At 44.9% G+C, this 14,486-nt stretch overlaps 1 protein-coding gene across 1 annotated transcript in view; it reads right to left on the bottom strand.

The window, feature by feature from the left end:
• Positions 1-14,486, bottom strand: part of LOC146829363 (neuronal PAS domain-containing protein 2-like) — a 498,088-nt gene that overhangs the window by 15,408 nt on the left and 468,194 nt on the right. The window contains exon 18 of the mRNA XM_085608028.1: positions 7,250-7,782. Within this exon, the coding sequence (XP_085464154.1) occupies positions 7,250-7,782 (533 nt within the window). The remainder of the gene's footprint in view (positions 1-7,249; positions 7,783-14,486) is intronic.

The raw sequence follows: 14,486 nt of genomic DNA, 5'->3' as shown, positions 1-14,486 counted from the left end.
TCTTTGGTAGAATACACCATACAAGGCTTACTCATGAGACGCTAGATGACCGTACTAAATTATTAAATCATTTATATTCTGGCATCTTTTAGGGGAATCGACTCAATGTTTGATAGTAAATAAAAATGACCTTTATTTATTAAATAACAGAAATCCTTTTTTTATATGATACCGAATTATCAGGTAGGTAACTTCTTAGCTTTCGTTACTAGAGGTGCCAGAGGAGAAGTAACCACACCTTTTGGGCAAAGGGATCCGACAAGAAGCTTGCAGGTGTTTGAAAGGCATTTAAGTCCTGTTTATACAGCTTTGGTCACTGGGACAACAGTTGACTTATCATGTTCCTAATGTGTAAGGGGTGTCTGTTCTTGAGGTAGAGATATCCTTTCAGGAGGTTACTGAACCAGATTAATTGATGTTATGTTTAGGGATTTAGTGGCTTTGCTGTACTCATCCGGGGCGTCTTGTTTTTGCCAATGAGGTTATTTTATCTACTTGATAGCTGGTGATGTTAGTGTTTAGGGTTGTGTGAATAATGCACGGACTTTTGAATATTGATCAGGCTAGCCAGTAGTCTACAGATGAGCTTCCAACGCCTTTAGACAGATACCACTCTGGCAGTAGCATTTTGTACCAGCTGCAGGTGGTGGAGGTCAGATTCACCAAAGCCCAAGAACTGGGAAATGCATGTCTGTTCAGGAGATGACAAGGAACAGTGTATCTAGTTCCAAGTGCTTTGGTGAAGAATGGGATTTTTATTTATGCTAGGAGTTTCAAGGCGCCAAAGCAAGGGTGTGTAAATTTTATGACAAGGGGATGTGGTGGATTCAGGAGGGAACCTGGAGTCAAGTAGGACTTCAAAGGGCGTTGCTAGTAAACTAATATCTAGAATATAATTGAATTGCGAGTTATGTGCTCCAGGCGGAATCCTGTCATATATATATATATATATATATATATATCCAAATGAAGAGCGCACCACAATTGAAACGCCACACACGGTCGTGTAGAATACCTTTTATTTGGCAGGATAGCAGGGAAGAAGGTCCACCATTGCAGCTCAGGTTAGTAGCCAAACATGTTTCGGGTTTGCTTGTCCCTTGATCACTGGCTTCACAACGGAGAGAACAGCTGCAGAGATTTTCCGCCGCACTCGCGGAGGCTTGATTTAAAGTCCCGCCCAAGTGGGCGTGTCTAATGACTGCATTCTGGGATTGTGAGTTCTTTGAGAGCCATCGTGGCATTGCGCTTAATCTCCCATCAATTTCTTATTCCTATAGTAGGTCGCTGCATAAGGTAAAGCTGGGTCCCCGCTAGTGATGGCCTGCCACATCGGTCACGCCGTTCCTTATACGCCTGTGATCGTCGGCGTGTAGGATCTGCTCCTCCGCAGCGGGGCGTTTCGCGACCTGGCACAGACCGCTATATATCCATATATATATATATCCAAATGAAGAGCGCACCACAATTGAAACGCCACACACGGTCGTGTGGAATACCTTTTGTTTGGCAGGATAGCAGGGAAGAAGGTCCACCATATATGTATATATATATTTGTTTTCAGTTTTATATAGTCCTAAGTGTCTGTGAGCCCTTTACAAGAGAACCAGATGTTCCTTATTTTTAGGCACAGAGAGATAACGTGATTTTGCCCAGAATGATGCGCCAAAGTCAGGGATCAAGCCTTGTTCCCCAGTTCCAAAGTTGGCAGCTGTAGCCGCTTGGCCACCTCCAGGCCCCTATGTTGAGGTTTCCGGGCTGTTGAGAGCAATTTAGATTTGTGCTTATTCAGGGAAAGCCTTTCAGAAAGCATCCATTTCAAGATGTTGATGAAACAATTGGCTAAGACTCGATTGAGCCACTGTTTCAGAGATCTACCTGATCAGCTAGCTTGGAAGTAGCTTTGCTGGTTTCAATTGAATTAGGGCATCTGTGTATCATTTTGCCCTACTCTAGTGTGCTTTGTGATATGAGCATCTTATGGCTAAAGATAGCCAAATAGTCAAGGATGAAGATTTTTTTTGTCAAAGTTGTATTTATTAGCAACAGAAAAGAAAGTACAGGTCATGACACTGGTAATATCACAGAATGGACCGGCAAGCGAAGAATAGGAAAGAGAAAGGTACAGACCCAGACCCAAACCCGGACGTAGACGAGGCAAGCTTCACCACTAGTAATATATGCCAAAGTAGGTGTACAGCTGTGCGAAAATATGAGGCGTAGCAGGCCCCAAAACTGTGCCCCGGAGATCCCCCATGGGCAAACACCATAGACCAATAGTCCGGTGTCCACAGTCTAGGTAGAGAATAAGAGTCCATTCAAGCCGCAGTCTCCGTGCCAAGGAACATCAAACTGATTTTATAGAAAACCCAACTCCCCACAAATACCCCCCTCCCCACCCCCGCCCCCCATTAGGAAAAAGAGATAAAGAACAGAAAGAAAAGGAAGAACCATAGAGAGAGAAGAAGAGGAGAAGCTCGAGGAGGGAATCCGGAGATCCAGGGTCGGAGGCATATCCATCAAGGGCGGGAGGCCGGGCGATGCTTCAGCCAGGCAGCACCGTGTCCCCGAAACGGACCACCAGGGGGACCCCCTAGCGGCTCCCTCAGTAGGCTACAGTTGGAACAGCCGCAACCCCCTAATCTGGGGCGGGCAAACACCCGCCGGCAGACCCCGAGAGAGGAACGTCACCAGTGGACCCCAGTTGAGTTTGAATGCCGGATAGTCATCTCTAAAGATATCCGCTATTCTCTCTAGACTTAGAAGCCTCCAAAGGCGGGAATGCCACATCAAGGCCGTGGGAGCTGCCTGTTTCTTCCAGTTGGCAGCGATAGCCACCTTCGCCGCCCCCAAGCAAAGCCACATAATGGCCTTGTCTGCTCTGGTCTGATAGCGCAGGGAGGGGTCTCGAAGGCCCAACAGCGCAGTCTCAATAGATGAGGGGATCGGATAGCCCAACATAGTCTTGATTTGCGCCAGTATCTCTTCCCAAAAAGGGCGAATAGTCGGACAGGTCCACCAGATATGCTTAAAGTCCCCCAGTAGCCCGCACCCTCTCCAGCAGTGGTCAGAGGTGCCCGGGAAGATGCGCCTCAGTTTGGCTGGGTATAGGTACCAATCTACCATCACTTTCATATGCGCTTCCCTTAGTTCTATGGAGTGGTTGTGTTTTGCGATGTCGGACCATAGCGCCTCCCAGTCCCGCTCCTCAATCGGCCTATTCACCACCTCTTCCCATGTAGCCTTGAAACGTGGGGTCAGGGAGACCACAGTGGCCAGGAGATGACCGTATAAGAAAGAAATTACCCCCTTCATGGTAGTGGTAGCTCGTATGAATTTCTCAAACGGGGTCTGGGGTCTATTGATCGCCCCCTGCATGGCAGGCGATTGGAGCCAGTGACGTAATTGGAGATATCTGTAGTGTTCAGTTTGCAGAAGGCTAAAGTCAGACCTACATTCTGAGAACGTCATCAACCTAGAACCTCTGAATAAATGCCCAACCATTAAGCATCCTCCCTCCTCCCATGCATTGAAAGGCCCCCTGGTGAGTGCCGGCGGGAAGGCCGCGTGTCTGTGGATGGGGGTGTGAGTGGAAGGAAAAGTGGTCCATCGATCGTCGTGGGATAGAGTATCCCAGACCCGTAGCGTCGTTCTAGTGGGCGTACTAATGTATGTATTATCTGGCCTATCGCATTTAGGACGCCAGACCAGATCCCAAATCGTCCGTCCTGCAATCGACCTATCCATATGTAACCAGTGTTTATCTGACTCTCTTTTAGACCACTCAGTCAGCACCCGCAGCTGCGCTGCCTTGTAGTATAGGTGGAAGTCGGGAAGGCCCACTCCGCCCGCAGAGCGGGGCCTCCGTAACAGAGAATACGACAGGCGGGCTCTCCCCCCCTGCCAGATATAGCGGGAACAGAGAGAGCGCACGGTCGAGAAGAAGGAGAGAGGAACCTCCACAGGGAGGGCCTGAAATAAGTGGAGCAGCTTCGGCAAGACCGTCATTTTAAGAGAGTGGATGCGCCCCAGCCAGGAGATAAACAATGGTTTCCAGCGCGCCAGATCATCCTTGATGTGAGCAAGTAGGGGGGGGAAATTAGCCCTATATAAATCCTCCACCAACGGTGTAAGTCGAACACCAAGGTATTGAAGATATTCAGTCTCCCAGCGGAAGGTCGTGCACTGCTGCAGCCTCTGGAGCTCCTCCTTGGGTATCGTAAGGTTGAGAATATAGGATTTGTCTAAGTTGATCTTAAATTCCGCTACCCGTTCAAAGCGCTGCAGCTCTGCATGCAGGGTCGGGAGGGACGTGGAAGGGTGAGTGAGGGAGAGAGGGACGTCGTCCGCGAAAAGGGAAATCTTGTGTTCCTCCCCCGCAAACGGAATGCCCGATATCTGTGGATTGTGACGTACGGCCAGCGCTAGGGGTTCGATGCTCAGGGCAAACAAAAGTGGGGAAAGGGGGCAACCCTGCCTCGTGCCTCTAGAAAGGGTAAAAGGTGCCGAACAAGTCCCGTTGACCTGGATGCGTGAGGTAGGAATCCGATAGTTGGCCTGAATCATTGCAATGAAGGGGTTTGCAAAGCCCATCTGTCGCATAGTGGAGAATAAGAATCCCCAGTCCACCCGGTCGAACGCTTTTTCAGCATCAAGACCGACCAGGAGGGCCGGCATGCGCCTTTTAGAGGTTTTTTCTATCAAATGTACTATACTATACGGCGTGTGTTATCATGAGTTTGCCTCCCTGGAATGAAACCCGATTGGTCGGGGTGTATCAGTGCTGCCATAAGGGGATTGAGCCTGCGGGCCAGGATAGCGGAGTACAGTTTAGCGTCTAGGTTCAGGAGCGCGATAGGCCGGTAGGAAGAGCACTGATCTTTGTGTTTCCCCGGTTTCGGGATGACCGTAATGACGGCCTCTGCCATGGAGGGCGAAACCGCTCCCTGGGAGATTACGGCATTAAAAAGCGACTGTAGGCGCGGAGCCAGGTCCGGCGCGAAGGTGCGATAAAAGAGGGCCGTGAAGCCATCAGGCCCCGGTGCTTTATTGAGTTTGAGTGCCATAATAGCTTTGGTGACTTCCTCTAATGAGATGGGGGCGCAGAGGTCTGCATTGATAGAGGCGGGAACCTTGGGGAGCGTCAAACCCTGCAGGTATTCAGTCTGCAGCGAGGCCTCAAGAGCGTCAGAAGTATACAGCTTGCTGTAGAAGGATCGAAAACAGTCTGCCTTCCCCTTATCGGAGTGTATGACCGTATCTCCCGCGTCTCTTATCCCCTCTATATATTCTTTATCCCTTTTAACGCGGAGCTGTCGGGCCAGATGCCTCCCAATTTCGTTCCCCTGAGCAAATGAGGTTTGGCGCAGGCCAAGAGAGTATGTTCGGAAGGATGAAGATTTTAATCATTCGGTCTAAAAAATAATTGGAGTACATTTTTACATTGGGTGGAACAGTTTGCCAAAAACTATTTTCCTAGTCATCTTTCTGCCACTGTTACTGCTGAGGAATTACTAATAAGACGAACTGTTTTGGTTTGCCATGTGACGCACCCTTAACCATGTTCACTCAGAGTGGACCAGAACAGTGCGTTGTATTATACTAAAAACTTCTCTGTTTTCAACACAGGCATGAACTCTGACAGTTTGCGCCTCTGCTGAGGCGAGAGCATGAATTAAAGACAGGGCTGCAGTTGAAACCCAGCTTCATATTTAACTAGAGATGAACCAGTCTCTGTTCAAAGGGGGGGATAGGCATTCCCCTGCAGGTGGATGCAGTGTGTTACTGCGTCCGCGTGCAAGGGATATTTGGAGCGTGGTCCCTGTGACACACTTTCCATGTTTGTTGCCCTGACACTGACTATGCCCTACCTCATATGTGGTACATAGCCAGTGCTCCTCCTGACTACTTCTTTGCCAGTATGCCTGCATCTGTGATACGTCATGGCCGGAAAGAGCTCCCTCATTTGAATGGGGCCATGCACCCATCCAAATGAGGGACCGCGCTCTAGTGCTTAGGCCAGTGTGCCATTGTGATGCTTATAAATGGGCTAACACAAGTATCTGCTACCTCTTCTATAATACCAAAGTGTCCCAGGGGCATAAGTCATGGGTGCACACGTCTGTTGCTCCTCCAGGACACTTTCTAGCGTATGGCTGTTGATGTATAAACATCTGTTATCCAGGGCCAAGATACCCTTGTGTGAACTTGCACTTTGCAAATGCACAGGTTATGTTATACTGTTTGGGAGCCTGTCTAGGGCAGCAAGGGTGCCCAATAATTGCAAAAATTGTGTAAATGTTCATTGAGATGCCGGCACATTTTTGTGAATCCCAATAAGTCAACATTGTTCACAAATGTATTGTGTAAATTTCTGACTTAGCAGAGAAGATCCACATTTTATGTTCTTTTCCGAATAGTAAAATGTTACCTATAATCATGTAGTTGCATGTTTTACACTACGTTTTATTGAGGATATTTTAAAGGCACACATCTGGCATAAAGAATCACGTTAGCACTGTGCACAGTATCTTTATGATCGCAAAGCCTGCGATTCCCAAAAGCACAAGTCACAATAAACTGAATGCACATTGCATGTCAGAATATTCTTACTTGTATAGTATTTACGTGTTGTGATATATGTTCAAGCGTCCACATTAGATATATAGGTAGTGTGGTCGGATGTCTCGGTTTTTCAACATCTTTCCCACCAAATGTCTGCACTTTGCACACATGTCCCTGTTTCAAAGAGGGTCCACTCAGTTTCTAAGACAGGCACATCTTCATTTGCAGCAGTACAGCATTAGTTAGTGCCCTTCTCAGAAGGCAATTCAATTAACAGAAATGATGCTGTGTGCAAAAGATGCACATCGTGATTCACTGTCGTGTCTTTACTAAGTTGGTGGGTGCTGTCCATTAGTCATGCTGTGTCCCAGGTACCTGCAAGATACTATTTCTGTGACTTTTCTGTATCGTTAACGTCCCGGCTTTTGCTTATTAAAATCTGGTCATCCTGTCTATAGTTCTTTGGTGCAAAATATATGTGCCTGGTTGAACACACAAACGTGGTTTCATACACTTTTTATGAGACCTTTACAAGTCAAAGGAAGCGGGTTACATTTCAAAACCTAACTATCTCGCGGACCTTAGTTACAAAATGCATTATCTTGTGTTTTTAATGTTGGATATTTCCAATGGCAGTGCCCTCTAAACACTGTACATATAAAGACAAATATTGAAATATACATACCTCAACTGCCTGTCTTGACTGTAATCAGATGACTGTTGTCTGTTGTTTATGTCCGTTGGTACCTGAGCAGCAACTGTGATAGGATGAGTCTGTGAGAACATCATGGCATTGTTGTAAAGTGGCAAGGCTATACTTGTGTGAGTCTGAATAGGTAGCACTGTTTGCTGAGTCTGATTGCCTCTCATTACATGCTGGTGCTGTTGTGGTTGCTGGTGCTGTTGAAGCTGTTGGTGTTGCTGCTGCTGCTGCTGCTGTTGTTGTTGTTGGTGATGCTGCTGCTGTTGCTTTTGCTGCTGCTGCTGTTTCTGTTGTTGGTGTCTAAGTTGTTGCTGTTGTTGATGGAGTTGTGGCTGCTTGTGCTGATGCTGCTGTTGTTGCTGCTGGTGATGCAGTTGCTGCTGCTGAGGGGGCTGCTGTTGCTGCTGTTGCTGCTGCTGAGGGTGCTGCTGTTGCTGCTGCTGGGGAAGCTGCTGTAGCTGCTGAGGTTGCTTCTGCGGTTGTTGGAGCTGATGTTGCTGATGCTGGTGATGATTCTACATTTGTGTAAATGAAAAATGCATTAATGATTATGAAATATGTCAAAAATAACTGATTGAATGAGTTTCATCAAACATTACACAATGTACCAAACCACTTTAGGGTGCTAGCTGTATCCATGCCATCTAGGCAACCTTCACATATATCAACAAAAGATAAATACGCAGGCACTAACTACCAGGGGAGGGTGAGATTGTAATACACTTTAACAATTGTTATTTTTGCACTGAAAAAAATATTCATTACATTGCTCATTTGCAAGGAGAAGTGGTCGGGCTCCAGTTTAAGTCTTATTTTGTGTTTGCTATTGCCTTTTAAAAAAAAACACACTTGGCAACCATTTTACTTTGTTAGTGAAACAACAACCAACAAGAAAGTCTAGTGATACAGAAGGTAGAGGCTTAATTGTGTGAAATGTCAGCTCTATAAGTCCTTTCAAAACTTAAAGCGAACCTTCAAAGGCACAAATTAGTCTACAGTTGGGCTGCATGCAAAGGAAAGCTGCTGCTTGTACTTTGTGGTAAGAAGTATTGTGACAAGGAGAGGCATGACATTTGTAAAATGTACAGTGATACAGAGGATACAACTGATAAAAAAGAGTGAGGAGTGCAGGATACAGAATGACTTAAATGTGAATCTTAGCAACTTTCAACTAGATTGATGTGGTCCCTGAAATGCGGATAGTAGCCCTGATTAAAAGTTGAACTGAGCGATATCCCCGGGTGGCATACCTCTCCGACTTACTATAAATCACTTGGTGTTCCAGCATCCAGATGTACATGGTGTTGGGGGTGCCGGCAACAAGACTGACAGAGCTGGGTGGAGGGCGGGAGGCTCAAAGTATATGGAGTGCATAACGGGATTTCCCAAAATGAACCACGAGAAGGAAAATACAAGATTGTGGTTGGGGCAAGAAGTTGAGGTAAAATGTAGGGTAAGGACGGGAAGGGCTTCGGCAAGTTACACTATTAGATGGGAGCCCGGGGGCTATCGTTTGTGGTAAATTCATCACTAATCTTTATCTAAAAGTTATAAATAAAAACAAAAATATTATAGCATGGACAGGCAAAAAGGACAATTATTTAGTGACTTCTAGTCATTATTAACCACCTAGCCATAAATGAGGGAAGGTTTTAGCTACAGCACTAAAGTCAATAATGCTAAGGTAGTGTTGGGTGGGGTCTCTGGCCATACAATCTGACTGCAGTTATTACATTCATATGATGAGCTAGTGAATGTTCAAATTATCTGCTAAATAGAGTTCATATGTTGCATCAGGGGTTCTTTAGATTGTCAATGTTTGTGTAGTTTTACAATCGAAAAACTGTCCCAAAGGTATGAGTTAGATAAAATCAGACTCTTCTTTGAGCCAGTAACTTCTACTTCTTTGCATAGATTGTAAGTCAAAACCGTTGAGGGTATCCCTACATTTTTTGGGTTAGCTTTTCTCTTCATAATACATGACATATTACAAGAAATGAGGTTCAAAGCACTGACTCACACGGATCAACTGTGGATGTTTTATTATAGTGGTGTATGAAGCTGTAATGGTGGCGGCTCTCAAGTTTCAGAATTTTTTATTTAAAGTGTGCCAACTCTGCATGCAGCAAAACTGGTGACATTAAAAAAAATGGCATGAATAGAGGCCCTGCAGCAGGAAGTTTCCCACTACTGTGCAGAGTTGGAGTTGATTTCTTTACATACCAGTAATCTTCATTACCCTGATTAGGCCCTCCTCGTCCCAGTCATTACATAGTGAGGGTGGCCCTACCCTCGGCAGGCACATACCACATTAGTATTTGTTTTATGTCTATTGAATGGACAAATACTCCGCCCTGCCCTCCCTCCTCCTGTAAGTTCACAAGCAAGATAAAAAACCAAACCCCAGGGGAAGGAATGGAGGGTCGATGGCTGGGATGAGGTGGACCTAATCGGGGTAAAAAATATCACTGGTAAGTAAAGAAGTCATTACCTCCTCATGCGGTCCTCCTCATTCAGTCATTACATAGTGAGGTGGTCACGAGCCAGAGACAAAAGAAAGGTTTGGTCTGACACAGAATTATTCATAACATAAAATAAATTACTGTTTTACAGTGGCTAAACCATATGATTAAAATTACTCGGTATGGCAACCTCAATATTCAATCGATAGTCTTCAACAAAAGTATCAAAATAAAGCCAGGTAGCAACCCTACAGATTTCCTGGATCCAGACCACCCACCTCCACCCAGGATGCGAAGATCGATCTAGTGGATCTGCCCTGGACATAAGGAAGGAGGAACCAGATCAAGAGAAGCGTAAGCATGACATACAGCTCGTTGTACTCAACGACTCAAGGTAGAAGTCATCACCTGTTTGCCTTCATGAACATTCCCAAAGGAGACTAATAAAGACTGAGAAAGGCGAAAATCTTCAGTACGTTGTAAATAACATAATAAACAGTTCCCAAGATCAAGGGAGGATGGAACCCTACTGGAACTAGCATTCTCAAAACAGGAAGAATCAACTCTTGCTGCAAATGAAATTTGTAGCTGACCTTCAGAAGCAACCCTGGATCATTAAGAACAACCCTACCTGGAAAACTCCTGAGATAAGGAAAAGAGATGACTAACGCCCCTAGCTTGCCTAACAGATGAGCAGAGGTAATACCAGCAAAAAAAACAACTTGGCTGATAACCACATCAGAGAGCAAGATTCCAAAGTCACAAATTAAACTAGCAGTAACCCACGTAGAACAGTAGTTCGATACCAGGCAGAAGGAGTGGAATGAAGAAGAGGCTGTTTAAAACAAAAACTCATCAAGAGCCAGATAACCAAAGGAAGCAATTAATCCAGCTCCCCAGTAGGACCCCTAAAAGTTCTAATAGCGGACCAGTGAGCAGAGAAGGTGGGGGAACTTTTTGAGGAACCCATCCTGGAGAAAATCAAGAATATGAAAGGAAAATCAAGGATATGAAAAGGGTCGCCAGCCACTGGATCATAATTTTGAACAGAAGCCCATTTCTGCAAAGAAGAACTACAATTCTTACCATATGAAGAAATGGTAGAGGGCTACCTAGAAGAGTGGATGTCTGGAGCCACCCAACGAGAACAACCAAGCATCTCTAATGACTGCCTCCCAAGAACCATGCCATTAATTTCAGACTGTGGAGCTGACAGAATGACAGAAGAGGAAACTGCAGAGGTGATGGAATAAACAGGAGTTTGACAAACTGGCTCCAACTCCCAAACCAATGGGGCAACAAGGCCAAAATGGGGCAATCAGAGCCACCAATACCCTCTCCTCCCGAATCTCATAAGAACCTTCAGGAGAACGGGAATCGGAGGAAATGCATAAAGCAGTCCCCTTAGCCAAAGAAAGGACAAGGCATCCAATGCCCAAGCCCCCCGGTTGATTTGTTTCCTTTTGCAAAAAATTTGAAGCATAACATTGGAGCGGTTGGCAAACAGGTCCATCGAAGGGGACCCACACAAGAGAAAGATCGAGTTGGTTAGACCTTTCAGGAAAAGGAAAGAAACCAAAGAGGACCTATTGATGCTCAGATAATCTGCAAGGAAGTTGAGCTCCCCTTGAATGTAGACAGCTGTTAAAGACAAAAGATTGATTTCCACCCACGCACATATATGGGATGCCATGAAATTCTAATGATAAGATCTGCCACCACCTGCCGATTGAGGTATCAGCGAGCCACCTGGTCATCCGTGCGATCCACCAGAAAATGAACCTGAAGGAGAGACTGAAAGAATTGGACTGCCTACCACACTGCAGCCAATTACCTCCAATTGGAAGAAAGGCAACTGTCCTCCCTTGACCATGGACCCTGAGTCTCCAATTCTCCCAGCTTTGCACCCCATCTCCATTGGCTGACATCTGTCATGAGCAGCAGCAGAGCGGGAAGGTGAAAAGGAATGCCACGAGTCAAGTTCTCATAATTCAGCGACCATTACTGGGCCTTCACCATCCCTGATGAGGAAGGGACTGGATAGTTGTATTGACCCGATTCTGGGCTCCCATTGACCAACAAATGATTTACAAGGGGTTTTAAAGGAAAAGAATCCTGAGGAACCACAGCTGTGTTCTCTGCTAGTAACCCCTGAAGCCGAATCCAGAAACAAGTTGGAGCAGAACACAGAGTCATCAGTGACTGAACAGCAGACTGAAGTACACAACTCCTGTCCACAGGAAGAAATACCTTGGCATGTTGAAAAGAGCCTCAAAACAACAAGGAGCAACAGAGGGATTCAGATCAGGTCGCCCTCCACTCACAGTAATAAACAAAAAGCAAGATCCGCCAGGCCATTCGTAAACACTGGGCATTATTGTCCACTACGGACTTTAAAATGCCCCAACCGAGATTCGCTTTCAGAAGTGCTTGTAACTTAAAAGACAAGTTGGTACACTCTCGTCCTAAACCAGGTATCAGAGACTCCACGCTCCCTGCTGGACATTATCCATGCAGGTCCTGACTGTAAGTGATTTAACAGTGAGGACAAAAGATGTGAAGTTACTTGATGGGAAGCAGTGGCATTTGACAAAATTCACCAATTGCAACACAGTGAATGTGATTTATTGCCTTACGTGTCCTTGCAGATTACACTATATGGGGTTGACTTCTAAAAAGATTAAGATCCGCATTCAGGAACACCCCAGTACTATTAGAGCAGGAAAACTTACGACCAGTCTTGTACAACATTTAAAAAAAGTAAATCATGATGCAAGATCATTGACCTGGGTTGTTCTGGAAAAAGTGGTGGGGTATACCTGCGATATGGACAAACTACTATCCAAAAGAGAGGCCCGTTGGATTTTTCTAGAGAAAGCTGACCAAATTGGTCTGAACGAGAATATTGAATGGAACAGGGTCAGCTTATGATGCACTATATCCGGGTTCTGATATTGATTATAAACAGCGGCTCTTTTTGTGCCAGGGATTGATGGTTCTACGAATGATACACCACATGATAGTATATTCTGCGGGTGGTTGTATATATGATGATCTAAGTGCCTCCAGTAATCATTGGGGTACGGAATCAACATGCCACTAGATAAGATTGAAGGCGATACAGTTGATATGAAGTAATTCAGTATAGGTATATTACATTCACACATATGATCTGGGGTGTGATTTCAGGTAATTAATCCTAGGCATGGAATCTACATACAGAGCCCGGTCTAAAATTTATTTAGATGGGGCTTTAACATTAGATGCATTGTCTGTAAAATGACTTAGTTTCATTACTGGAATTCCAATTTTAATGCACTGTATGTAAAAAGTCTGCACGCACTGGTCTAGACAAAGTAAAAATATGAAGTTGTATTATTTATCAAATAATTTGTCCATTACAATATGGCGCCCAAACTCAGGTGCCGAACACGTGATTTGGGCTTGCAGTGTCCTTCCGCTTTTCGAACCCGCGATATTTTAACGAGGAGGTTCTTCCGTTTGACGATCAGGAACGAGACAATGCTCATCTGATGGCAAATACGATAAGAACTCCAGCTTGTCTCGTAATTCAGATGAGGTCGATAGGTGTAGTGACCGGGTTTGAGAGGGCGCTTACTCGGTATTGAGGACGGGAGTATTGTTCCTGGCGGGATTGATCTCGGGTTGGACATGTAATGGGGTGCAGTAATTTGAACATTTCCCCGATTTAAATTTAACTAATACTAACCACTTTCTGACAGCAGTTATAACAGATTACGAGTCGAACACAGGATGGCAAAGTATTCTTTTTTTAAAAAGCAAGTGCATCTGGGTCGCATACGATTGATGATGGGGTTACTCTGTAACCAATGTTGTGGATGAAGTCATTAAAGCCTGTTTGTTGATTCAGAACATGGACAACATAAGTGTCCTTTATGAAAAACAGGATTACTATCTATACATAGTTCCTGAGTGACGAGGTGTCTAGCTGGTACGAGGGGCCTTGGCTATCACCAGGCAAATATGTAATGGGTTGTTGTCTTAAAATTAATACAGGACCATTGAAGTAAGATGAATTTCTGACTGAGTGAATGTGCTTTTAATGAACCTTCTCTCTGTTTAAACAGTCACCGTTTGTTTGCAGTAAGGGTCCAGAAAAGGTGGACTCTGTCCCCGTGCCCTGAAGAAATTGCCACTACAAGGTACAGGCAATGAAACGTGTCGGCCCATCATTACGTGGTCTGCAAACATGCAGTTGGTTTTTACTTTGACTAAGTCCATGAGTTGTGAATAAAAGTATCTCTTAGGTGACAGTGTGGCTTATCTCAATTTTACTTTTACTGGGTTGTATTCTGTGATTTTATACACATATTCACTGTTTTCACTGGTTTTTCTGGACACCCACATTAGTTGTATTTGCAAGATAGTAACCAATGATGAGAAACGTGAGCATAACTGGTAACAAATACCCAGTAAGCACCTCTGGTGGTGCGCACGTGAGGTGCTATCTTGCTTGTTTCACATTTTTTCATCTATATTGATGTACTTTATTGTGGTATACACCTGCTAAAGCACAGGGTATTCCTGATGAACACGGTGACTGGTGACTCAGAGGTTGGTTTGTGTTGTTTTTCTAAATCTTTTTTTGAAAAATATAAAAAAAGAATTAAAATGAGAGGGCTAGTATGAGTAGGGACAACACTTACACTATATAAAGGATTGTTGTTAAAGGAGAAAGTAAACTCCTGTTCCCACTCAGAAAGGAAAGTAAATAG

Source organism: Triturus cristatus, chromosome 5_2, assembly GCF_964204655.1.
Source record: "Triturus cristatus chromosome 5_2, aTriCri1.1, whole genome shotgun sequence".
NCBI lineage: Eukaryota > Metazoa > Chordata > Amphibia > Caudata > Salamandridae > Triturus > Triturus cristatus.
The sequence above is the reverse complement of the archived record's forward strand: the minus strand, read 5'-3'. Positions and strand labels throughout refer to the sequence as shown.